Raw genomic sequence first — 24,248 nt, 5'->3', positions numbered from 1 at the left:
TGAAGTTCTTGGGCACCTGTACCCCTGTGGGAACTTGGAAGCAGCTCCCAGTTCCTGGCTCCTGGCTTTGGGCTGGCCCAGCTCTGACTGTAGCAGCCGTTTGGAGAGTGAACTAGCAAATGGAAGATCTCTCTGACTTTCCAAGTAATATGAAGATTCACCCACTCCTTTTACTGCTAAATTCTCTGTATGACTATCCTGTAGACCCCATGTCAGTTTTTGTAAATCACAGATTAAAGCTACTATGGGACCCAGTGTGATAGCCTAGTGGCTAAAGTCCTCTCCTTGTGCTCTGAAAGGTAAGCTTGAGGGCAAGCATTGAGTCTAGCAGTAAAGGTGCCCACTATTGGAGCACCAAGGCTCCACCTTTGGGAGCAACACTGAAGGCCCAAACAAGTGTCTTCCTTCCCCAAAGCCCCCACCTGCACCCAGGCCCGGCCACTGTGGGTATGAGGGGGCCGAACCAGTACATGCATGTTCACACCCTACACATACATGTTCTTTCCATCTCTTCCTCACGAGTTAATAGTGAAATTTTTCTTTCAATGCAAAAAAGCATGAAACCCAGGCACAAAGTTCTCATAAAACGCACTCTTGTTGGACTTCCTGAAGCACCTTCATGTCCATCACGGGCAGGAACACTGTTTTACCAGAAAAGAAACACGTCAAGCTGTGTCTTTGTTAGATATGTCAACTGTGATCTGGTTCAGGTGCTGGGCACCGTGTTTCTCAAACGGGAGGGACTGTCTGCCCCTCAGTGATTATTTAGTAACTTGTAGGCTAAAAACGGTATGCAAATATCCTGTTTTCCATTACATGTCTGGTTGCTTTTGCTTTTATGAAGCATTCTTGCCTCAGTCAAGCATTGCACTTTGGATTATTAAATTGTACTTTTTAATCACACTGGGGTTCTTAAACATTCATTTGTTTTTATTTGAGTTGCAGTGAGAGAAGGAGAAACAGACAGATCTTGCATCCACAGATCTACTCCCCAAAGGGCTGCAATGGTTGGGGCTGGGTCAGGCCAAAGCCAGGATCTAGAAACTTCTTCCAGGTTTCCCATGGGGCTCAAGCACTTGAACCATCCTCTACTGCTTTCCTCTGTGCCTAGCTGTACCTGTTCCAGGGTGAAGCAGAGGTTGTTTCTGGTTAGCAAGAGCCCTTTGCATATTGGGACGGGGTAGCAGCAATCAGAGAGCCTTGTGGAGGAGACTGGGGCTTAGCACCTGCTGCTCCCTTCAGGGTCGGTCTGCAAGTCCTTTCCTCTGACCCAAGAGTCGGGAAATGCTCACTTGGCTTGTCTGCTACCTAGGCGCTCACCTTCAGAAGATGCCTGCTGATTCTCCAGTGTGCAGCACCGACATCCCCTATGGGGGCTGCTTCATGTCCCGGCTGCTCCACTTCCAATCCACTTCTCTGCCTGTGGTCTGGGAAAGCAGTAGAGGATGGCCCAAGGTCTTGGGACTATGCACCCGTGCGGGAGACCTAGAAGAAACTTCCGGTTCCTGGTTTTGGATCAGCTCAGGTCTGGCCATTGCGGCCATTTGGGGGTAGACTTTTCTTTCTATAAATCTGCCTTTCCAAGAAAAATAAATACATGTTGAAAGAAAGAGAGAAAGAAAGAGACAAGGAAGGAAGGAAAGAAAGAGAAAAAAAGGAAGAAAAGAAAGAAACAAGAAAAGAAGAAAAGAAAGAAAAAAGAGAGAGAGAAAGAAAAACAAAATGGCTAGGGGAAGAAAGTCATATTGCATAAACATCAGGAAATGCTGCAAATTGGGACTTCCCTCTCTGGCTAAGCATTTACCAAGCCTTCTGTGTGTCAGATCAAGAGAAGGTGACAGGCAAAGGACAATGCCTGCAGGGGCAAGGAAGCCGTGCTAAGAAAATCACCTGCTCGGCCCACCTGTCCCTCCCCAATCCTGAAAGGCAGCTTCCGGTAATAAAACCTCCAACTGCCAGGTAAACACAAGTTCTTGTTCCAGGGAGGAACCTCATTCCCACTCGGAGTTTCGGTTTAGCCTTACATCGACAAATCCGAACAGAAAACTAAGAGTCAGGAAAAAGAACACCAGGTCCAGGGAACAAAACTTGCCCACTCTATCAAAAACAATGTTACAAAACAGATTAAAAGCTGTAGATGAAACGGTCTAGAGCCCCAGGGTTATTTGAAAGCGTGTCACATCCAACATCTAAAAAAGAGCAGCTATGAAATTCAAGTCAGCGTGTATGGACATTTAAAAACGTGACTGCCACATCCAACAGTTGGCAAATTGAGTTCAGAGAGTCTTCCAAAATAGGACGCAAAGAAAGGAAGAAAGGAAGGAAGCAGGATGAACGAGTCATGTTAAAAACATGGAGACGGGCCCGGTGGCGTGGCCTAGCAGCTAAAGTCCTTGCCTTGAACCCCCGGGATCCCATATGGGCGCCGGTTCTAATCCCGGCAGCTCCACTTCCCATCCAGCTCCCTGCTTGTGGCCTGGGAAAGCAGTTGAGGACGGCCCAGAGCACTAGGACCCTGCACCCGCGTAAGAGACCCGGAGGAGGTTCCTGGTTCCTGGCTTCGGATCGGCGCAGCACTGAACATTGCGGTCACTTGGGGAGTGAATCATCGGACAGAAGATCTTCCTCTCTGCCTCTCCTCCTCACTGTACATCTGACTTTGTAATAAAAATAAATAAATCTTTAAAAAAAAACATGGAGAACAGGTGCAATTGCAATTGAAGAGGTACAGAACTAGAAGAAATTATCAAAGAAAAAAAAGAATATTTCCCAGAATGAAAAAAAAAGCAAGAACCATTAGATTAAAATGATCTATTAAATGTTAGGTCGGATTAATGCAAAAAGATCATCTAAAGGTATTTGGGTATTAACATGGCAAAGAAAGTAACCAGAAGACAGTGGTGCAAACCTTCTGTTGGCTGAGCCTAGATCCCACTTGTAGCTGCAGTACTGCCCAAAGCAGCAAAGGTCAAAGGGCGAGGCAGGGAGCCCCGAGCTGCAGACCTGAGAAACTGGACCCAAGACAGTCAGTGTGGAGCCCAGCAGGAGAGCTCAGCACGCCTTTGGTGGCAGCAAAAGAAGGAGGTGATTGAGTGAGGGCTTTTCTGGAAAGGGTGGGGTAAAGAAAAGGCAGAGGAAGTGAGCTTAAGCAAGAGCGACCCTACTCATCACATTTTTCAGGAAGCAGTCGGCTGCTGACCAAGGAGAGCGGAGGACAGAGGCTGCATTGTCACATGCCCCGGATGTTGACCTCAAACAGGTTTCAGAGAAGCAAAGCCGAACGGAACTGATTCACACCCGTAAGCCATGACCGTGAACACCCAATCCCGGCCTGGCACACAAAACTCCCGTCAGGAGATAAGAGCTGACAATACTGAAAGCTAAATAAAATAAATACGTAAGAATAAAAAGCGAACACAGGGAAAATGAAAAGCAGGGGTGGGGGATGTAGGTAGGAAGAACATGCTAGCCCAGGAAATGAGTGCCCTCCCCACCCCGCCAGCCCCGCCAGGGTCCCAGGCTGCCGGCTTTGGCCTCGCTCAGCTCCAGCTCTTGAAGCAGCTGTACAGTGTGGCTTGGCGTTGTAGCCTAGCGGCTAAAGTCCTCACCTTGCATGCACCAGGATCCCATATGGGCGCCGGTTCTGATCCTGGCAGCCCTGCTTCCCATCCAGTTCCCTGCTTGTGGCCTGGAAAAGCAGTCGAGGACAGCCCAAAGCCTTGGGACCCTGCACCTGCATGGGAGACCTGGAGGAAGTTTCTGGCTCCTGGCTTCGGATCGGCACAGCACCGGCTGCTGTGGTCACTTGGGGAGTGAATCATCAGACGGAAGATCTTCCTCTCTGTCTCTCCGCTTTTCTGTATATGTGACTATCCAATAAAAATATGTAAAAAAAAAAAAAAAAAGATGCTGTTTGGTTGTCTGGTTCTGCCTGCTTCTCTGCGTTTCTTTCTTTTTTTATTTTTTACAGATCTATTTATTTTTATTGGAAAGTCAGATATACAGAGAAGAGGAGAGACAGAGAGGAAGATCTTCCGTCCAATGTTTCACTCCCCAAGTGAGCCGCAACGGTCAGTGCTGCGCCGATCCGAAGCCGGGAACCTGGAACCTCTTCCGGGTCTCCCACGCGGGTGCAGGGTCCCAAAGCTTTGGGCTGTCCTCGATTGCTTTCCCAGGCCACAAGCAGGGAGCTGGATGGGGAGTGGAGCTGCCGGGATTAGAACCAGTGCCCATATGGGATCCCGGTGCGTTCAAGGCGAGGACTTTAGCTGCTAGGCCACGCCACCGGGCCCCATTTCTTCCTTTTTTTAAGGTTTGTAGTATTGTCTACATAGCTGAGAGGGATGCACGCTCATGTGGGCCTTTGGCTAGCATGGGGAGGGTCAGGTATGGGGGAAGGTGGCCGGGACAAATGTTGCTGTTTTTTTTCTCCTGTGTCCGCAGGGGAAGAAGAGGAAAAGACTGCTCATTACTGTCAAACTACATAAGCATCACAGGATGAGAGTTGGCCCTTAATCTCCCCTTATAGATCCCAATGTGGGTAAGAGTGATTTGAGTGGTTTTCATAGTTCTGAGAAGTGGTTGGTTTCATTGCTCCAGGGTTGAGAAAATTTTTCCAAGGTCTATTGACTGACAAAGTCCACCTTAGTGCAGTCACAGACCCAAAAACATGCTGCAAAGCTTGGCCAGGAAGATTGTTCCACCTGTTCTGCCTTCCATCCTCTGACAAGACAGCTAACACATGAGCTGGCGGTCCTGTCCCCCGTGTGCATCTGGGCATGCTGTCCACTGCACAGGCAAAAACCGGAGGAGGTCCAGTCCACATGATACACACAGCCTGCAATTTTTGCCTGCTGCCAGGGTCCTAGTCCAGGGGTCCCTTTGGGGAGCCCTCCAAGAAACTTCAGCTGGGGTGACCTCAAGCTTGTGTGCCAGCCAGTGCAGGATCAGGTTCGGGCTGTCATCTGCACTGGCCAATGCACATTCCAGATGTGTGTTGGATGCAGCTGCTGGATCAGTTCCACCCCAGCCCCATACCTCCCCCAAACCAACAAGTGCTGTGGCCCAGCCCAGGCAATCCACCACAGATCCAATCCTCTTGGCACCAGCCCTCATGTGAACTGGCAGGTGTTGCATTCCAATTGGGTCTGGTCTTCACCCCACTCTGCCTCAATTTCATTTCAGTGTGTGCTGTGGACTGGCCCAGCTGGCCTGCCCCCAGACCCAACATACATGTATTGCTTTCAGGTACTGGATTAGCAACCTAGCATATGTTTGCAGGTACTGCAGCCTAATTCAGTCTGGCTTATCCCTGAACCTGACCATTGTGCTCACCAGCAGAAGCTGTTGCCTAACAGGGAGTTCCCCATCTCCTACCAGACCTGCTCCCAGCAATGGAGTTTGCTGGTGGGTGCTGTTTCCCAGACTGAAATGAATACCACCAATCCTGGCACTCACAGGCAGGTACTGTAGCCTAGTCCAACTGGCTGCACCCATTCTGGTTCTCACTGGTTGGGAGCTACAGCCTGACCCAGACTGGCACACCCCTGTGTGACACGGCCTGTCCCACACCTGTTATGGCTTTCATGAGCCAAAATGGGTGCTGGAACCGATCCCTGTTTGACCCACCCCCAAACCCAGCCTACGTGTATGCAAGTGGGGGTTTCAGTCTTTCCCAGTCTGGTCTGCAAATAGACCAGGCTCTCACACTCACCAGTGGGAGCTTCAGCCCAGTAGGGGAGTCCCCAGAGTTCCCCTACCAGGACTGTTGCCAGCTCTGGGGCTTATGTGAGCTGCCCAGTGCTTCATCCTAGCCTGGCATGGCCTACCCACAGTCTCTGTCCTGACTCTTGTGGGTGCCCCTCTACCTAGGAGCCAGGGTGGTGTATCCTGGCCTGGTGTTATCAGCCTTTCTCACATATCCTTAAAAAGAAAAAAAAAATTAAAGAATAAAGCAATTATGCTGACATACTGGTATAGTTAACATAAATTTGGCATTAACGAGGTCCTGAATGTCCACCAGCTCCCGGCTGTTTTTCTCCAAGCAGTGTAACATTTGCCTAAGTACAAGGCAACCTAGCAGTTACCTGCAGCTTGGTCTGCCTTTCAACTAGAAAGTATAAATACATGGAAATTATTTTTTTGAGAAATATAGTGCATTTATTTGATTTCAAAAAAGGGATGGCTTCTTGGACAGGAAGTTTGGAAAAAGGAAGTAAAAAAGGAAAAAGCAAAAAAAAAAAAAAAAAAAAGGCAGGAGTTTGGAACTCAATCCAGGTCTCTTACATGGAGAGCAAGGATTCATCAACTCAAGTCACTGCCTGTTTCCTCCCCGGAAACTAGGATTGGGAGTGGGGCGAGGCCTGGAAGCAAGGCACTCTCATATGGGCTGAGATAGTGTCTGAACCTCAAATATTCAGTTCCTCAGCCTTCCGTTTAACATTTCAGCTTATTAATCAATTTTTTGAAATGTTATGCATTTATTTGTCTATTTGTTTGATAGTCATACAACAGAGAAAGAGGAGGAGAGAGACGGAGATCTTTCATCCACTGGTTTGCTTTCCAGATGGCTGCAGCATCCAAGGTGAAGCCAGGCCAAAGCCAGGGGCCAGGAACTCCGTCTGGCTCTCCCACACAGGTGGCCCGGACTCAAGTGCTTAAGCCATGTCCCGCTGCTTTTCCAGGCTGTCAGCTGGGAATTTGAACTAGGATTAGAACTGGAAAGGCAGCATTGCAGGTAACAGTTTCGCTTGCTGTACTGTAATGCTGACCCATATTTATCTATTTTCAAATATTAACTGTACTTGTCATATAATCAAAATAAAATGGTGAAGACACAGAAGGCGATTATCTTTAGACTGCTGTCCCCGAGTTCAAAGAATCACTGCTATCAGTTTTTCTGCAATGACAGAACATATACCCTCAAAAAGATACATATATATAGATGGGGCTGGCCATGTGGTCCTGGGCCACTAGCATTCCATGGGGGCGCCAGTTCAAGTCCTGGCTATTCCACTTCTAAGCTAGCTTTCCTGCTAATGGCCCAGGAAAGCAGAGGGAAATGGCCTAAGTGCTCGGGTCTCTGCTCCCCATGAGGAAGACATGGATTAAGTTCCAGGCTCCTGCCGTCATTGTGGCCCAACACTGGCCGTTGTGGTTATTTGGGGAGAGAACCAGTAGGTGCAAGATTCTCTCTCTCTCTGTAACTCTTCCTTTTAAACAGATAAGTCAATCCTTAAAAAACGTGCAAGTATATGCAGGTTGTATACATATACCTACACTACTTATGTCTAAATGTGTATGCAGATGTATATGTTTGTACATGCACAAATATACAGATTGTTTATCATGGGTTTCCTTCTTCACCTTGCTGTTCTCTCTGTATGAATCTATCTTGATCGCAGTGGGGTGCCTGTAATACCCAGCCGCCAGAGGCCTTGCTTCTTCAGCTGCTTCTCCACAAAGCAGCCAGGTGGTCCACCGAAGCATGACATCACAGCACTGCATCGCTGGAATCCCACTGAGGCCACCCCAGCATCCTCACAACAGTGTCTGAGGCCCCGGGCGTCCTGGCGCCTCTGGCCCTGACTTCTTCCTTTTAGCTCACTTCCTCCGGCCCCTGCCCAATCAATCTGCTCACACCTTGCCGGCCTCACCGTTTGCCCTTGCACTCTCTTCCTTACTGCAGGGTCCAGTGTGCTTGGGGCATCACACCGTTCTCTCCTCACTTCATTCATCCCCTCAGTGAGCCCTGCACTGAACAGTCTCTCTGAATTTGTACCACTAGTCCCTGCTCTGAGCCCAGCACAGCAGCCTAATGACTGAAGTCCTTGTACGTGTTTGGAGCCCAGGAGCTTGGACCATCCGCTACTTCTTTCCCCCAACATTTGGTATATTTCAGGCAGTATTCCCAGAGATTTACAATAGCAGAAAGGTGGGGAGAGGAAGGAGACAGAGAGAAAGAGAGAGAGAAATCTTATGCACTGGTTCATTTGCCCAAAAGCTTGCGACATCCAGAGTCAAGAGCCTCCCATGTGGGTGACAGAGACCCAAGTACTAGAACCAACACTGTCATCATTGCTACTTGTCACACACCCGATACAATGCAGTGATCTATGTATCTATCAGCAACTGTGGAAGAAAGAAGAAATAGAAATGAGATAATATAGAAGATCACAGTTTAGAAGCATTTCTGAGGGAGGAGATACTTGCAGACAGATTTGAATACAGCAAAAAAGTGATTTTTAGCTGGCGTGTGGGAGGTGGGAAGAAAAAAATAACATATTTTCTGGATCTACATGCAAAAAACATGATGACAGTTTATTCTTGAAATGCTGTAAGGAGAAGTACATGAAGGCCTGTGTAGTCCACTAGGATGTAACGACTCGGGAGAAACCTCTCGCTTCCCTTCCTTTCCATGTAGCCAGTTTGACCTGGAGCAGGGGCTCCCTGGAGGTCGCTGGTCACAATGTAGCAATACAGCGTTTCCTTAGGGACTGCGGTAGAGAACAGTGCATCGGCTCTGCTGGGTAATTTGGTTTCATTTCCTTCTATAAAAAGGGACTTGTTTTTTCATACAATGACCAGATGTCCTGTTTAGGGTGGGTCAGCGCTAGCTTTTGATTAGAATCTGACTTTTTGAGCAATTAGGCTGTTTGCACGTTTCAAGGCCAACAGTGAGGAGAGAAAAGACTTTTGAAACAGTTCAGAGGTAAATAACTTTGTTGACAATTTTATGACTCTGTTAGTTAGCCTGCTTATCCATGTGGAACATCTGGAAGGGGACAGTAACCCAGGCAGGGACCCCTTGGTGGGAAGCACGGTAAACCGAAGAACACTTACACATCAGTTAAAATAAAGACATAAAAGCCCTACTTGGATCAGCTTAACTTTAGCTTTACTGGTTCCTCCTCTTTACCCTGTTTTGCTGGTGAAGGCCTCAATTCCCTCCCTAACACTTTGCTTATGCAAAGACTCCTGCATAGTCTGACCTTGGGCAACCCATTTCGTTTCCCGGAGCCTATTTTCTCCTCTGTAAGAATGGGGAAATAGGGCCCGGTGCTGTAGCTTAGTGGTACAACACCATCCCCTGTACTGCCAGCATCCCATATGGGTTCCAGTTTGAGTTCTGGCTGCTCTACTTCCGATCTAGTTCCCTCACAGCGTCCCTGAGAAGGCAGCAGGTCCCTGGGCCCTGGCCATTCAACCGCTTGGGGGATCCAGAAGAAGCCCTCCATCTCTGTAACTCTGGCTTTGAAACAGGTGGATGTTGGGGACAGTGCCACGGTGTAGTTCGAGTTGCGGCTGCTCCACTAGGTCCCTGCTAATGAGCCTGGGCAAGCAGGGCAAGATGACCCAACATTCTCTGTTCTTGGCTTCACTGACCTCTCTCGGTATGATGTGGACTTAGCCTGGCAGCTAGTTCAGGGTCACGAGTTTGGAAGCCGGTCTTTTCCTGTCTGGGTGGTAACGCTCACCATCATTACCTGGACCCTAAAGTGCCAGGTGTTTTGTAACCACTCTCCTTTCAAACCCCTTAAAAGCCGGTGCTGGGGAGCAGCTTGTGCTTGCTGTCTGTTGAACATCCACTCTCTTAATCTCCGTGGAGGGATATAGGCTGACGAGGGGAGGTAAAAATCTCTGTCTTCCCCTTCCTCGCCACTGTCCCTGAACACGGCCCATGGATATCTGTATTCCTCACTACTTTCTTAAGCCATGTCGATGCCAGTGCTTAAAATGCTTTTTAAGGAAGAGCCAAGAACCTACAAAATAAATATGAGGCCCGAACCTGGACGACAACAGGTGTTTTGCTGTCATTGGTGGTAATGGCCTCTGCTGGTAGATCGGCTTGCAACCTGTAAACGTAGGGGTGCTCCAGACCCCTCCCTTCAGCTCCCTGCCTTGGCTCTTCTTCCCTGTCCCCTCCGCTTCTAGACATGATCTCATCGGGTCTCACCTCTACGCTGATGAGCCCCTAACCTACAGCTTGACTCCAGCCTTTAGCCTGAGTCACACAGAGATCCCCAACAGGTGTATTCCAAGTAACCAATCCAAATCAGAGCCCCGGATCCTTTCCTTCTCCACCCAAGCTTATCTCCGTATCTTGCCCACATCTGCGGTGCCAGTTAAGCCCTCAATAAGGCACAACTCCTAGAAGCAGCCTTGGTTTGCTTCTTCCCCTGGCACCTCCCATCTAAGCCTGGAGTGCTGTCAGCTTTACCTTCAAAGTCAATCTTGAATCGGAGCCCTTCTTACCATCCCACCTGCTGTCAGCTAATCCCTTACCAAGTCCATTCTGGTCTCCCAGGCATCGGCTGACCACAAGTGCTTCTCACAGAGCAGTTGATGTGAACTTTTAAAAAGACATGAATTGGGCCTGGTGCAGTGGCCTAGTGGCTAAAGTCCTCACCTTGAATGTGCCAGGATCCCATATGGGCGCTCCGCTTCCCATCCAGCTCCCTGCTTGTGGCCTGGGAAAGCAGTCAGTCAAGGATGGCCCAAAGCCTTGGGACCCTGCACCCGAACGGAGACCTGGAAGAAGCTCCTGGCTCCTGGCTTCAGATCGGCACAGGTCTGGCCATTGCGGCCACTTGGGGAATAAATCATCAGATGGAAGATCTTCCTCTCTGTAACTCTGACTTTCAAGTAAAATAATTCTGAAAAACAAACCAACAGATGGAAGGGCCCTCTCTCTCTCTCTCTCTCTCTCTCTCTCTTTCTCTGCCGCTGTCTGCCCATCTCTGGCCATTTGGAGAGAGAACCGCAGGATGGAAGATCTTTCTCTCTCTCACTGTAACTCTGCTTTTCAAACAAATACATCTTAAAAAAAAAAAAAAAAAAGAATATCAAGCATACAAATTAAATTCCTCTGAGGTCACCCTCCTGGCGCAGTGATTCCTGCACATAACACGAGTCGATCACGTGCCGGTTGAGGGCCAGGTACTCTCCTGTGCACAGGATTGCTGTCATGGTCATTGTTGCTGTGAGATGTGCGCTTCTTAAGGCCTGAGGCAGCTTCTGTTGTTGCTATTTTTTCCATGTCAGTAAGTCTTGAGTAAATGTCTAACTGCCCAAATAAAGGAACGCGAGTTAACGAAAGCCGGGGAGATTTAGGCCAGTTGCATTTACATTCAAACGAGAACAAGGGATGATGATTGCTCTCTACATTTTAGAATGTTGTTAAAATGAATTTGAAATGCCTGATCATTGTCATCTTACCACCGACAGGTACACTTTGGTGTTCATGTTGTCCCTGTCTTCTTGCTGGTACTGGATAGTTTATTTCCATACTTGAAATCTGGACATACTTTCCGGGTCATCTCTTGCCTTGCCACTTAGCATTCATAGCAAATATTTGCACATGTTTTTACAATGTCCTTACTGTCTGACTTCCCAGTGATTGCTTTATTTCTCATTTGCGAAATTCCTAGTGGGCTCTCTGGGCTCACTAGCAGTGTGACCGCTGAACATCTTACCAGTTGTGTGGTGTGCTACTCCTGCAACTGGCAAGACGCGGGAGCCTCTGGGAAAGCACATGCCCGTGTGGAAAGAAAGAGATGGTGCTGCCCCGGGAAGCGGCCACTGCAGGCGGAGTGCACGCAGGAGAGAAGAAAGGCGGACATGGGACAGGGCTCTGAGGCGGAAGTGGACGCAGCAGGCTGCTGAGTTCTGTTCCACAGGTCTACAAATGTGCTTCTGCCTCTTGGTCCCAGCACAGCAGCCTGCCTGCCCACCATCTGCTAAGCCCTAGCTTTCTTCGCTGTTTTGCATAAAGCTTTTGCTTTCAGTAAGCTGCTACTGAGTGAGGGAAACGAGAGAATGTTGGACCTACCTAGCGGCTTCGTTATTGGCAAATAACAGATGAGGACAGAGGGGGACTTCTGTATGGGACAAGGATGCTGTCCTTGGAGGAAAGTGGCAGAGTCCAGGAGTTGACCTGAGCTTCTCCTCCACCACTCTCATCCTGGAAACAACGGGAAGGAGATTTATTAAGACACCACGAAAAGAAATGGGAAAACAGGCTGAACTTTGTAGCCCATTCTTCTGCAATGGAACTTGTTTTAAATGAAGTTATGAGGAAACGTCTCTGTGATTAAGTGTTGATTAATGTGCTGTGAGCTGTGAACTCTGGGGCTGGAGATGGGAGGGGTCCAAAACTAAGGAATGGAAAGAAGGAAGTGCTCTGGGTTTCTTGCCCGAGACTGGCTGTCACATCTTGGAAACAAGCCATATTGTGTAGAACAAGGACTAGAGACACAGGGTATTTTGTGTTAATTACCTCCTTCCCCCTGGCTTATGAAGTAACATTTATTTATCTGTTTCAAAGGTAGAGTTGCAAAGAGAGAGACCGAAAAGGACATGGAGAGAGAGAGAGAGAGAGAGAGGAGAATCTAAGCCCTGATTCTCTCTAAATAGTTGCAACATGCAGCAACAGTGCTGGCCCAGCTGCAGCCAAGACCCCTGACTTCCTCCTGGTCTCCTGTCAGATGTCAGGGTCCCAAGCACTTGGGTCATTCCTGCTGCTTTTCCAGGTACATGAGTGAGGAATTACAGGCAGCAGCTTAGCCTGTTGTGTCACATGCCGGTCCCAGATTTCTGTTTTATTTGCTACTGTTAATCAACTTATGTTTTAACAACCCAGGAATGTTATGAGCTACCATGGATAACCTTGGGCTGGAGTTGGATGGAAAAACCACAGCACCCCCTGAGAATGCAACGCTGATGACAGGTATAATTAGACAAAGATTCTAAAAGGAAGATGGTTCTAGTAGTATAGACACCCAGAGATGAAACGAGCCCCTTGCCAATAGAAGGTTTGCTGTTACAGCCAATGTTGAATACTATTCTAATTTATTTATAGACATTTATGTTATTTTTATTGGAAAGTCAGACATACAGAGAGGAGAAGAGACAGAGAGGAAGATCTTCCATCCGTTGATTCATTCCCTGAGTGGCCACAATGGCCAGACCTGCGCTGATCCGAAGGCAGGAACTCTGAGCCTCCTCCAGGTCTCCCACACGGGTGCAGGGTCCCAAGGTTTTGGGCCACCCTGTACTGCTTTCCCAGGCTACAAGCAGGAATGTAGAAGGGAAGTGGAGGACACAAACTGGCGCGCGCATGGAATCCTGGTGCTTGAAGGGAGAAGATGAGTCAATCGGGCCATTGCAAAACCCTCTAATTTAATGAATTAGTTATACAAAAGGTGTTCTACGTTTTAAGATGTATGCTCAGTCCCGAAAACAAAGTAATGTGAGAACTTTAAGTAGACATTAACCAATGGCTTTTTCATTACGCTCTTAGGAGCACTAATGAGAGAGCTTGAGTAGATGTGACGTTCTGTTAAGCTTATTCATTTATTGTTTTGCTGGACATTTATTGAGTGACAATTAGAGTTCAGGCATTATAAGCCCCAAGCTCTGTACTGCTGTTACCTATATCAATTCGGAACAATTTAAAAATATATTGGCTCAGTAAGGCCTAAGTCATGCGTACTTGGAGGTGGATGAGTAAGTCCCGCTCAGGCTTATCTGTGCTCTACCAGGGAGCCTGTGCCCTGGGGGAAGCCTCGCTTGACCCGTGGAAGGTGGTTGATACCGCCCACATTCTTGCTCTGCTACACCATGTGTTTGACATTGAGTGAGCTTCGTCACCACTTAAGACAAAATTCCACAACTTACATACCAAGCAATTACAGCAAATGGCCCTCATGCACCTTGCACATACCTGAAATATACAGAATGTTTATCTTCCTGGCAAACCTGTCCCTGTTAACCACGGGGCCAGGGACTAAGAACAGACATGGTTTCACGCACAGCTCTTGTTGCACACCATGGTAAATTGACAGTGTTGTAATTATGTGTTGGAAAACTAAAAGGAAAATCTACTTCCCACACGATCAGGAAACAATGCTTTGTTACACAAGAACGTAACGTTGCCCTCAGCCCAAGAGGAAGGATTGAAGGTAGCCCATTCGTCTTCTCTTTCCCTAGGCGCGTGTGCTGCTTAGATTGTATAGATTGTATCTGAACCCAAGAACAGTCTGACACAAGCAGTCACTACCCACAGAATTTTCACCACATTTGGAATCTATTGTTTGGGGAACATATAACAAGAAACTTGCTCAGGGTTTCCCTGAGGGCCTGTAAAGTGCTGGTCACAGGACAGGTAATTAATGGTTACGGGTCAGTGTTCAGGGTTAGCTTGGGAATGACACAGGCCCCGTGTGCTTTGTAATAATTAATGTGGGTGTGACATATAAAAACCTCCCTTCGGTGGGCTCAGCTCTGGTGGTGTGGCTCTTTGGGGGAGTGGCCCGGCGGATGGAAGATCTTCGTTTTTCTCTGTCTCTCCTTCCATGTGGCAATCTGACTTTCAAATACATTAAAAACAGCAACAACAACAACAAACACAAGGGCCTTCCAAGGACGGATTCTGCGCATAGGGGCTGAGCTCTAAGCGGGTGGGGGTTGGGAGAGTGCTGGTGCTTAGTGACACTAGTAATGGAATGTCAAGCTCATCTATGATCAAAGTGGCTGTTTTTTTTTTTTTTTAAAGAATTTTCAGTACCAATAAGTGATCCAGCTAGACAGATGGCTTGGATAAATACGGCATCTTATCTACATCTGACTTGCAAAAAGTAGGTGTAAATGAGCCTTGTGCAGAAAATAGCACACATATGCTAAAGTAGAGTGGAATCATGACCTGTGGTGACTGATTAACGGTCTATCTTGGTTCATCTGTACCCTACTCACCCCTCCTCCGGGACTAGTTTTTGAGCATCTAGTTTACTATGAACCAAGTATTTAAAAACTTTTCTACTACAACAGTGCCCTTCTCTACAAACACTTGACAGTGTCACCAGGTGGAAGGCAGTTAGCTGCATGGTTTTGCCTTCTGACGTAAAAACAACTCCCCCTGAGGAAAAGGTGTGCCCGCCTGGTGTGGAGGTGGCTGGAAACCTCAGGATCCCAGGACGCCTAGTTAAAATGACACCCCATCTCATCGTGGGGGCTGGGCTGCAAGAACCGCAGGGTCTGATATGGCTGACCTAGTGAGAGTGAACTTGTTTCATTTTTGTTTTTGCTTTTTTTAAACTTTGGAAAGCAAGGCGTGGGAAGGGGATTTAGTTTCTCTGTTAAGTCGAGACGTGTTCCAACTTGTCTTTTTTTTTTTTTTTCCCCAAAAAAGTACATGTTGCTAGGAGAACAGTGGTCACCACGGGCCAGTCCCGGTAAGGATTTCTTCCAGCGGCCCGGGGCCCTCCCGGCTCTCCGCCCGGGCGGCCGGCGGGCTGGCTCCGGCCGGCCCGGCGACACTGGGCGTTTCCTCCCTTTCCGGCCTTGGAAAGTTTTGTTTTGGTTCTCGGTCCTCCAGTCAAAGGAAAAGGCACCGTGTTGACCGAAGGCTTTCAGAAGTCGCCCCCGAGTGGCTCGCGGCCAAGTTTCCTCCATCCCAGCGTTGCCCGGACTTTGGCCCCGTTCTCGAAGACTCGGGAAGCGAGTCCCGTGAGGAGTTGGGGCCGATGGCCAGGGCCTCCTTCTCTGCGTTCCGACCTTGGCTCAGCGCCCGGGCGCGCCGCGAGGGCAGCCTCGCCGGTGACTCCTCCGGGAGCCGGTTCTCCACCATTCCCGAGAGAAGACTCAGCCGCGCCGCGCCCAGGCCAGAGCCAGGGCGACCCGGCCGGGAGCGGGGCCAGGGGCGCATGCGCGCTCCCAGGCCGCGGCGGCCGAGCGTTGGCCCCGCGGAGGCAGCCGCTAGGTGGCGCATGCGCCCTGGGGGGTGCGGGCCGCGTCTGGGAGCAAGGCGGCGGCGCAAGGCGGGGGCGCCGTGGGGGCCGGGTCGGTGTTTACAGAGCGGCGGGCGGACGGGCGCGGAACCCGGCGCGGCGGCACGATGGTCATGGCGCATTTCGTGGAGAATTTCTGGGTGAGTGTGAGGTGTTGCGGATGGGGCGGCGTTGGGAGTCCGAGGCTCTGGGCGCCTGACCTCGGCCTGCGTGCGCGTCGGGCGGCGGCGGCGGCGGCGGCGGCTCCTCCGGGGCAGGGCGGGCGTCCTCGCCCCGCCGCCGGCTGCGTTCCGCCTGGCTGGGAGTCGCTCCCGGGCCGATCGGGACCCTTCCCCACCCCCCGCCTCGGCTCGCGGCACCCCCAGACCCGGGCCCCGGGGCTGTCCGCGCCGCCCCGGAGCCCGCGCGCGCCTTGCGCCCCGAGGGGGGCCCGCCACCCGCCGGCGCTGGGACAAAGCGCCCGGAATGGGGCGGGAGACGCGCCCCGGCCCCGGTGGGGGTGCCCGGCTCCTGCGCCCGGCACTGGGGGCTCCCCTGGCGGGAGACGCCTGCCGAGGGGCTTCGCCAGCCCCTTCCCGCAAAGCGCAGGCCCCCCCGCCGCTTCCACGCGGAGCGCGGTGCGGGGTCTGGCTGGAGGAACACTTCCTTCTGCGCCCGGGACTTTGCCTCCGGGCCTGTTCCGAAAACCAAAGTTGGGCTGCAGTGCGTGCAGGCTGCCCCCCCACCCGAGTCCCCGTGGCTCCTTCCCCTTCCTCATTCTTTCACAGCCCTCCGGCTTGGCGTGGTGTTGGATTCCTCGCCGGGAGGGACTTGCTCGCCCTCCCCGGGGAGCGTGTCCCGGCAGTTATTGTTGTAATGGGACGTACGGTTCAACCTCGGACAGGAAAGCAACACGTTGACCGTGCGCGCGGCGCCCCTTGACTCCCGGGTGGTGGCTGCAGTCCCGTGTAAGGGACGATTCAGGACTATTTGAAAGGAGCAAGTCTTCAGGTCTTAATTCTGTGTGTCTCCTGCCTGGGAGTGCTTAGTAATCAAATCACTTGGTGGTGAGTTGGCTTGAAATCTTCCTTGTTTTTTCCACAAGCGGCATGTATGCCAGGCATTAGGGTGTGTGTGTGTGTGTGTGTGTGTGTGTGTGTGTGTGTGTGGTGCTTTACTGAGATACAGTTCACATTCTGTATGGTACCCTGGTTTAGAGGGTCCATTTGAGTCGATGCTAGATTTTCATCACTTCTCAAGGAGCCCTGGATCCAGGACTGGTGGCTGTTCCATTCCAACTGTCCCGGCGCTGCGCAAGTGTGTGCTGGCTGCCTCTTGAAGTCCCTGTGGCGGGTGTGAAAATGGAGCCTGGAGCCTGGGTGGCTGGCTTCTTTCCGGGCTCATCCGCTGGTGCGCTGCGGTGGCCCACATTTATCCATCCCTCGGCGATGGACGTCCCCCGCCCCCCAGCTTTCTTCCTGGCTCTGTGTCCCTCTTTGGGGGGTAACTGTGATTAGCATTTCGAGGTGTGGCGGGCTGCTTCCCATCGTGGCCGCAGCGTTGTCACAGTGCCGCCAGCAGTGTCGCAGGGTTGTGGTTTCTGCACGTGGTCAGCGCCGTGCCTTAGCATCCTTGTGGGGTTAGGATGCCTGCGTGTGAAGTGGTGTCGCAGTTTTGATGTGCATTTCTTTGATGGTTAATGAGGTGGGGCATCTTTTCATATCCTGCTTATAACCATTTATGTGGTTTTTGATTATTGTTTAGAACTGTTGCCGGTTTCTAAACATTCTAGTTCAAGTATTTTTTTTTTTTTAAAAACTGTTGTAAGACTTTCTGTATTCAAGATACACATTTCTTTTGGAAGTGTGGTTTGTAGGCATTTTCGTAATGGCTGGAGCTGAGCCCGTCCAAAGCCAGGAACCTCTTCCAGGTCTCCCATGCAGGTGCAGGGTCCCGAGGTTTGGGCCGTCCTGGACTGCTTTCCCAGGCCACAAGCAGGGAGCTGGATGGGAAGTGGAGCAGCCAGTCCATGAACCAACGCCCCTTGGGATCCTGATGCTTGAAGGGGGAGGATTAGCCAGTTGAGCCATCACCCCCTGTAACATTTTTAAATTTTATTTTATAGTTTTTAAAATTTATTTGAAAGGCAGTTATAGAGAAAGATCATTTACATCCTCTGTGTCTCTTCCAGAAGTGCTGGAGCTGGGCTGATCTGAAGCCAGGAGCTTCTCCAAGGTCTCTCACGTGGGTGCAGGGGCCAAAGCACTTGGCCAAGCCTCTTCTGCTTTCCCAGGCCCATTGGCAGGGAGCTGGATACAAAGTGCGGCACCTGGACTCAGATTGGTCTTGGCTGCTGCAGGTAGCGGTGTTATCTGGAAGCCTCTGTTTTCTCCGGTTCTGAGGCTGCCCTCACTTTCTTGGGGGCATCCTGTGTTGCACAGATTTTAGTTTTGACCCGGTGTTTTTGTTGTTGTATCTAAGAAGTCATTGCTTGGTTTAGGTGCTGTGGCACAGTGGGTTCAGAACCAGTTCGGGACGCCTGCATCCCATCTTTCTGTCTCGAATTGCCATCCAGCTTTCTGATAATGTGCCCCGGGGAGGCAGCTAGTGAAGGCCCAAGTCCTCGAGTTTCCCTGTGTGGGAGACCTGACTCCTGGTGGCCATTTGGGTGGTAAGCCAGTGGGTGAAAGAGCTCCCCTCTCTTGCCTTTTCCTGCCTTCCTCCACCTCCACCAGTTTCAAATAAATCACTTATTAAATACATGTTTAACAACCCATGGTTTATTCCAAGATTATTCCTTAAGATAGATTAAAAACATTTATTTATTGATTTGAAAAGCAGAATAATAGAGTGGGAGAGACAGGAAGATACATACCATCCACTGGTTCACTCCCCACATAGCCACACGACCAGTCAGACAGAAGCTGGGTGCTTCTTCCTGGTCTCCCACATGGGTCATCTTTCATTGCTTTCCTGGGTACATGAGTAGGAAGCTGGATCAAAAGTGGAGCAGCCAGGACTGGAATTGGTGTAGATGTGAAGTGCATGTTTGCAGGTGGTGGCTTAACTCACAGTGCCACAGTGCTAGCCCCCGGGTTTTCTGTAAGGATTTTGTAGTTGTAAGCATTAGTACTTCAGGTTTGTGATGTTTGTGTTTGGTGCGAGGAGGGCATCCGACCCATTGTTGTGCATGTGGGTGCCGCTGTCAGGCCACCGTTGGTGAAACTGTTCCTCTTCCTGTGGCGGCTGCGGCATTCCCTGTGGAGCAACCAGCCACCTGCGAGTACCTCCAAAACTTTGTGCATTATGGAATTGAACGATAAATTTATCTTGGTGAGAAATGGTTTTGAAATTCATGCATAGTATTTTCATAACACATACGTCTATGAGATAAATATGTTTCAGGTTTTTTAAGATTTATTTTTATTGGAAAGTCAGATACACAGAGAGGAGGAGAGACAAAGATCTTCTGTCTGCTGGTTTACTCCCCAAGTGGCCGCAATGGCCAGAGCTGAGCCAGTCTGAAGCCAGGAGCCAGGAACTTCTTCCGGGTCTCCCACATGAGTGCAGGGTCCCAAGGCTTTGGGCCGTCCTTGACTGCTTTCCCAGGCCACAGGCAGGGAGCTGGATGGGAAGTGGGAAGCAAGGCTGGTGGGATATAAATCGGCGCCCATATGGGTTCCTGGCACTTGAAAGGCAAGGACTCTAGCCCCTAGGCTACCGTGCCTGAACCCAATGTATGTTTCATTTCTAGATTTTCAATTCAATGCCATTAATGCCAGCCTCTGGCACACTGTTTTGATTATTGTAGCATTACAAGGAAGTTTGAAATCAAGGATTGTGAGTCCTCTAGCTGTTTTCTTTAAAGATGATTTTGACTCTTTTGTGTTTGTTGTGTTTCCATATACATTTTAGGAATAGCCTGTCAATTTTAGGCACCATTTTTTTTTTACAATGACAATTGACAAAATTTTTGTGATAATTGTTTTAAGTTGATGTTCTTATCAATATAGAGATGCATTTTTGGAATTTAGCCAACAACTTATTCATGCATCACAAATATGCAGAGCATTTTATAGTTTTGTTTTCTGTTAGTTGAGCTTTAAGTGTAACCTTTTTGCTGCTTTTGGCTGTTGTGGATATTCTTTTTTTTTTTAAAAGAATTATTATTATTTTTATTGGAAAAAGATTTACGGGTAAAAGGAGAGACAGTTCTTCCATCTGTTGGTTCACTCCCCAGGTGGCCACAACAGCTGGAGCTGAGGGGAAGGGAGGTGGATCAACTGGGATATGAACCGGTGCCCTTATGGGATCCTGGCGCGTGCAAAGTGAGGACTTTAGCCACTAGACTACTGCGCTAGGGCCTGTTTTGAATATTCTTTTGTGAGTGTTTCTCTGAATATTCGTTCACATTTTAATGTGATCTGTAGTTTTCCTATTACTAGAGGAGTGAGAATGACTTTGGATGTTTGAAATCTTGGGAGAAGCTCAAGTTTGCTGTTGAGTGTTTGCTTCACTCCCACTGTCGAGAATAAAACAGTAAAACTGCCTGTCTTTCATCTGCTGTCTCAGCCTGGAATTGGGGCTGGACACTCTCAGTGGGACCTTAGGAGCGCTGGAGGGGACTGCATGAGCACAGCTGACCTCCAGGAGCTAACTGAGGAACTAGCTCTGGGAAGGATTGTTTAAAGCAACCTTAAATCTATGTGTTTTGCTATCATCTATAATTCCTTAAAATAGTCAACTAACAATGTAGATTTCACTTTTCTCATTCATGTTTAAAGTAGCACTACCAAAAAGAAAAAAAAATCGGCGAAGTTCAAAACATCAGGTTGTAGAGGATAGATACGTATAGTCATTGTCAACGAAACATTAAAAACATTTTTTTGCCAATGTTGGGTAATGGGAACCTTTGAGGTTTTAGGTTTCTAACCAAACAACCTACTAATTGTCCTCCCCCAGCCCTCTGTGTATATAACAAGACCTGTTTTTGTTGTGGCATTTTGTTAGAGGAAAGTTTGAATCATCGAAATTCTCTTTAAACTTTTTCAAAAGCCACACATCCTTCCTTATTCTTTATAGCTTTTCTACAACTCTGCTAAGTTAAAAATTTCTTTGTTGAATAACATACTCTGAAGGAAAACATGTATTTAAAACTTCTTAACACAACAGGTGTTTAATTGCTGATAAGTTAGTTTTTGCCACAAAGTATTTGTGCCTTTGATAATTCAACTTGAAGGTGTTTTTCTTTTCCATTAAATTTTGGCAGGAAAAACAGTTTGGACAGCAGAAAGGCACGGGATTGCCTTACTAGGTAAAACAAGTGCTAGCCTTGAAGAGGTTGTACAGTGTTAGTCCAGTGTCACAGCAGCCCGTGGTCTCTGGGCACAGCTTCTTGCCTCAAAGGACAGCTGAGTGGGAGTGGATAGTTCTTGAGATGTGCTGTGTCAGCATTGTGCAATAGTTATTGTCTTTATGTATTTGTGTAAACCTAAAGCACTAATTTAGCAGTAAAAGTATTCAAAGGAGTGAATTTCATTGGTAATAATTATTTAAGGAAGCGTGAAGAGCTTGATTTGAATACCTTACAAACTTCATTTTATGTAGTAACCTAAGATACGAGACATTTCCTTGGATACCGAGTACCTGTTACACACCACATTGTAACAACCTTTTTGTTTAGTTAGGATACTTTTTCTATGGGTTATCTGTAGTTAGCACATCAAAAATTAACAACCAACCTACATCTTAGGTATTTTTACCTGAAGTTTTCCTCATTTCTGTTACTGTTTAACAGGAACAGAAGTCTCCTTTCATTTACTTGTTTGTTAATTTCACTGGCATTAGCATACTTTAATTTTAAATTAAAGTGCTGTACTTTGTTATATAGCCAGAATTTGAGCTAATATTACATGGATAAGCTGGGAGGGCTAAATGTTATTTAAAAATCTGGAGTTGCCGTAATAGGATTTTGGAATATTTAGAATATTTTGAGAATTAGTTGAGGTTATAAGCTACTTTATTGTTACCTGAAATTTCCTAATATTGGAGTTTGGGATATGGTTTCTTCAGATGGCAGATTTAAGTTTTGTGTATATGTATATATAATTTCTGATTTTAGATGATTTAATATTATTAAGGTACAAAATATATCAGTATAAAGTCTCCCTCCTTTTCTCTAGCCAACAGGATCTCCTGGTAAGCAGGCCGTTGCTGCCCGAGATAACCCATGCATACATGTGAACAAATACAAAAGCGTAAACTAGATTAAAATGTACTCATATTATTACATGTTTAACCTATTTGTAACATTTGGAGAGAGAGAAAGCGGCCGGGATCTTCTGTCTGTTGACTGACTTCCCGAATGCCTGAGGTAGCCAGGAGTCTGGAACTGAGCTGGGGTCTTCCACACGGGTGGCAGGACCCAAATGCCCGAGCTGCCAACTGCTGCCTTTCTGGGTGTGTGCTAACTAGAACCGGAGGGAGGGCAGGGCCTGGGACCCCAGACCGGGCGCTGGGGTACACGTGTGAGCATCCGCAGTGACTTGTGAGCTGCTTCCAAGTGACTGCCCTCTGAATGGGTTGTTGTGTAACCTAGCCTGCTGGCTGTATCTAGATTATTCCCACCATAACAAGCTGTGAAAATGTCAACTGCAGGTTTGTGTAATGTGGTTCAAGAATATCTGAGAAGGAGACATTATAAAGTGTTTTTATATGTATTCGTTTATATAGAATGAGTACATTTCCCGGTATGTATTTAGAGGCACAAGGGGTCCTCCATCCCGCTGAGACATTATAAAATTTGTGGGCCTTTGGATTGGACTGATTCTGTTGTGAGGCACTCCGAATTTGAGGGAATGTTGGATTGTACAGTGTATTTTGCCTTCATCATAGAAGAAATGTGGAAAAACATACTGACTTAGTCTGCCTAAGTTCAATGCCTGGGAGGGATTTTAGAATATTGACATTGCAAAGGATAAACATTGTGCCGGTTGCTTTTCCAGACCTGCACACTGAATCCTGAGTGCTCGCTAATGGTTTCAGAACTGCTTAGATTATGGAGGCAAAGCACAGGAGAACAGTCGGATTCATACTAGGCATTTGAAAGTGGTTATTGGGTAGTGGGGATATCTCCTGGGATTATTCATCCTGATCCCATGATTCTAGAATGCTTGACAGAAATGCCTGAAACCCTGGGGACTCCCAGAGGAAGGCAGTGAGGGCTTACCTTTCAGTCTGCTCAGTGTGGGAATGGAAGGTGTCAGTGTGGGAAGAGCTGTGGTTGCCGGCTGGTGCACAAGCCCAGGCGAAGGTCGGTCAGATGTGCAGCCCAGCCGCAGCCCAGCCCAGGGTTACATCAGGGGATAAAGGCACCGGAGGATGTTGCCGGACTCTGGAGTCAAGGAGGACACCACTGCGAGGTGGCTGGTGAGCTGTGTGCTGGCCCGGAGGAGACGTGCATGTTCCCTGCCACTGTGCCTTGAAACCAAGGAGTGCCCACATTGGGAATTGAGTCCAGCTACCCTGTAGATTGTGGGAGTCTTAATCAGTAGGCTTGATGCCCACTCCACAAATCCCAGCTTCCCGGGCTGGGCCTGCCGCCGCCAGCAGCCAGGGACTCCATCCAGTTCCCACACGGAGGGCGAGGGCGTCAGGACTGAGTCATGGCCTGCTGCCTGCCAGAGCGGAGCATGAACCTGGACTCGAACCGGCGCTCTGACACGGGGTGTGGACGCCTCGGTGGCAGCGGAACATGCCCTTTGTGTTCTCATAAGGGTCCTGTATGATTTGGGGCTTCCATATTTTTTATTAATTATTTTTATTTTTGATGATTTTTACATAGTTGATGTGGGTGATAAGAGTCAAGGGCTACAGGAAGGTGGGTGGGAACATTATTTCCACATTCTCTTTTTTTCCTTTCTGTGTCTGGGGGAAGGGAGGAGATGTGCCACATCCAGCCTCCCAGATGCCTCTGCACCCTGGGATGGAGGACAGCCCCCCGACACCACCCCAGAGTCCCCAGTGTGCGGCGTGCTCTGAGGGTCCTGCTCGAGAGGCTCTGCTAGTTCAACAGTTCTGAATTACTGCCGATCTCAGCACTCCAGGCTCAATGAAATCTCTGCCGAGTCCCCTGGTTGACATAGGCCACCTTAGAGTCTCCGTATGCCCAGATATCCACCGCCAACACTTGGCTGGGGTGGTTGACCAGTTTGTTCTGTCTTTTGTCCTCTGTTATGGTACAGGTGTCCTCTGCAGGCTCATGGACTGCCAAATCCTCCATGTGCACCTGGATATGCTGTCCACTGCTCTGTCTGAGCAGCTGAGGAGGCCCAGCTGTGACACATGCACTCCACGGTCAGACCATGGAACCTGCAATTCTCTCTGCAGTTCAGTTGGGGGGATCCCCATAGAAACTTCATCTAAGGTGATCCCAGGACTGATTCTTCCTTTTTTTTTTTTAAAGATTTATTTCACTTTTTAAAA

The 24,248-nt window shown here is 48.7% G+C and overlaps 1 protein-coding gene across 1 annotated transcript in view; it reads left to right on the top strand.

Moving 5' to 3' along the window:
- Positions 1 to 15,717: 15,717 nt before the first annotated feature.
- The window catches only part of FCHO2 (FCH and mu domain containing endocytic adaptor 2), a 100,398-nt gene continuing 91,867 nt past the window's right edge, over positions 15,718 to 24,248 (top strand). Inside the window, exon 1 of the mRNA XM_058656411.1 lies at positions 15,718 to 15,925. Coding sequence (XP_058512394.1) covers positions 15,893 to 15,925 — 33 coding nt within the window. The 5' untranslated portion in view covers positions 15,718 to 15,892. The remainder of the gene's footprint in view (positions 15,926 to 24,248) is intronic.

The sequence above is a fragment of the Ochotona princeps genome, chromosome 28, assembly GCF_030435755.1.
Source record: "Ochotona princeps isolate mOchPri1 chromosome 28, mOchPri1.hap1, whole genome shotgun sequence".
Taxonomy (NCBI): Eukaryota; Metazoa; Chordata; class Mammalia; order Lagomorpha; family Ochotonidae; genus Ochotona; species Ochotona princeps.
Note: the sequence above shows the minus strand (reverse complement) of the source record. Positions and strands in the feature narration are given on the sequence as shown.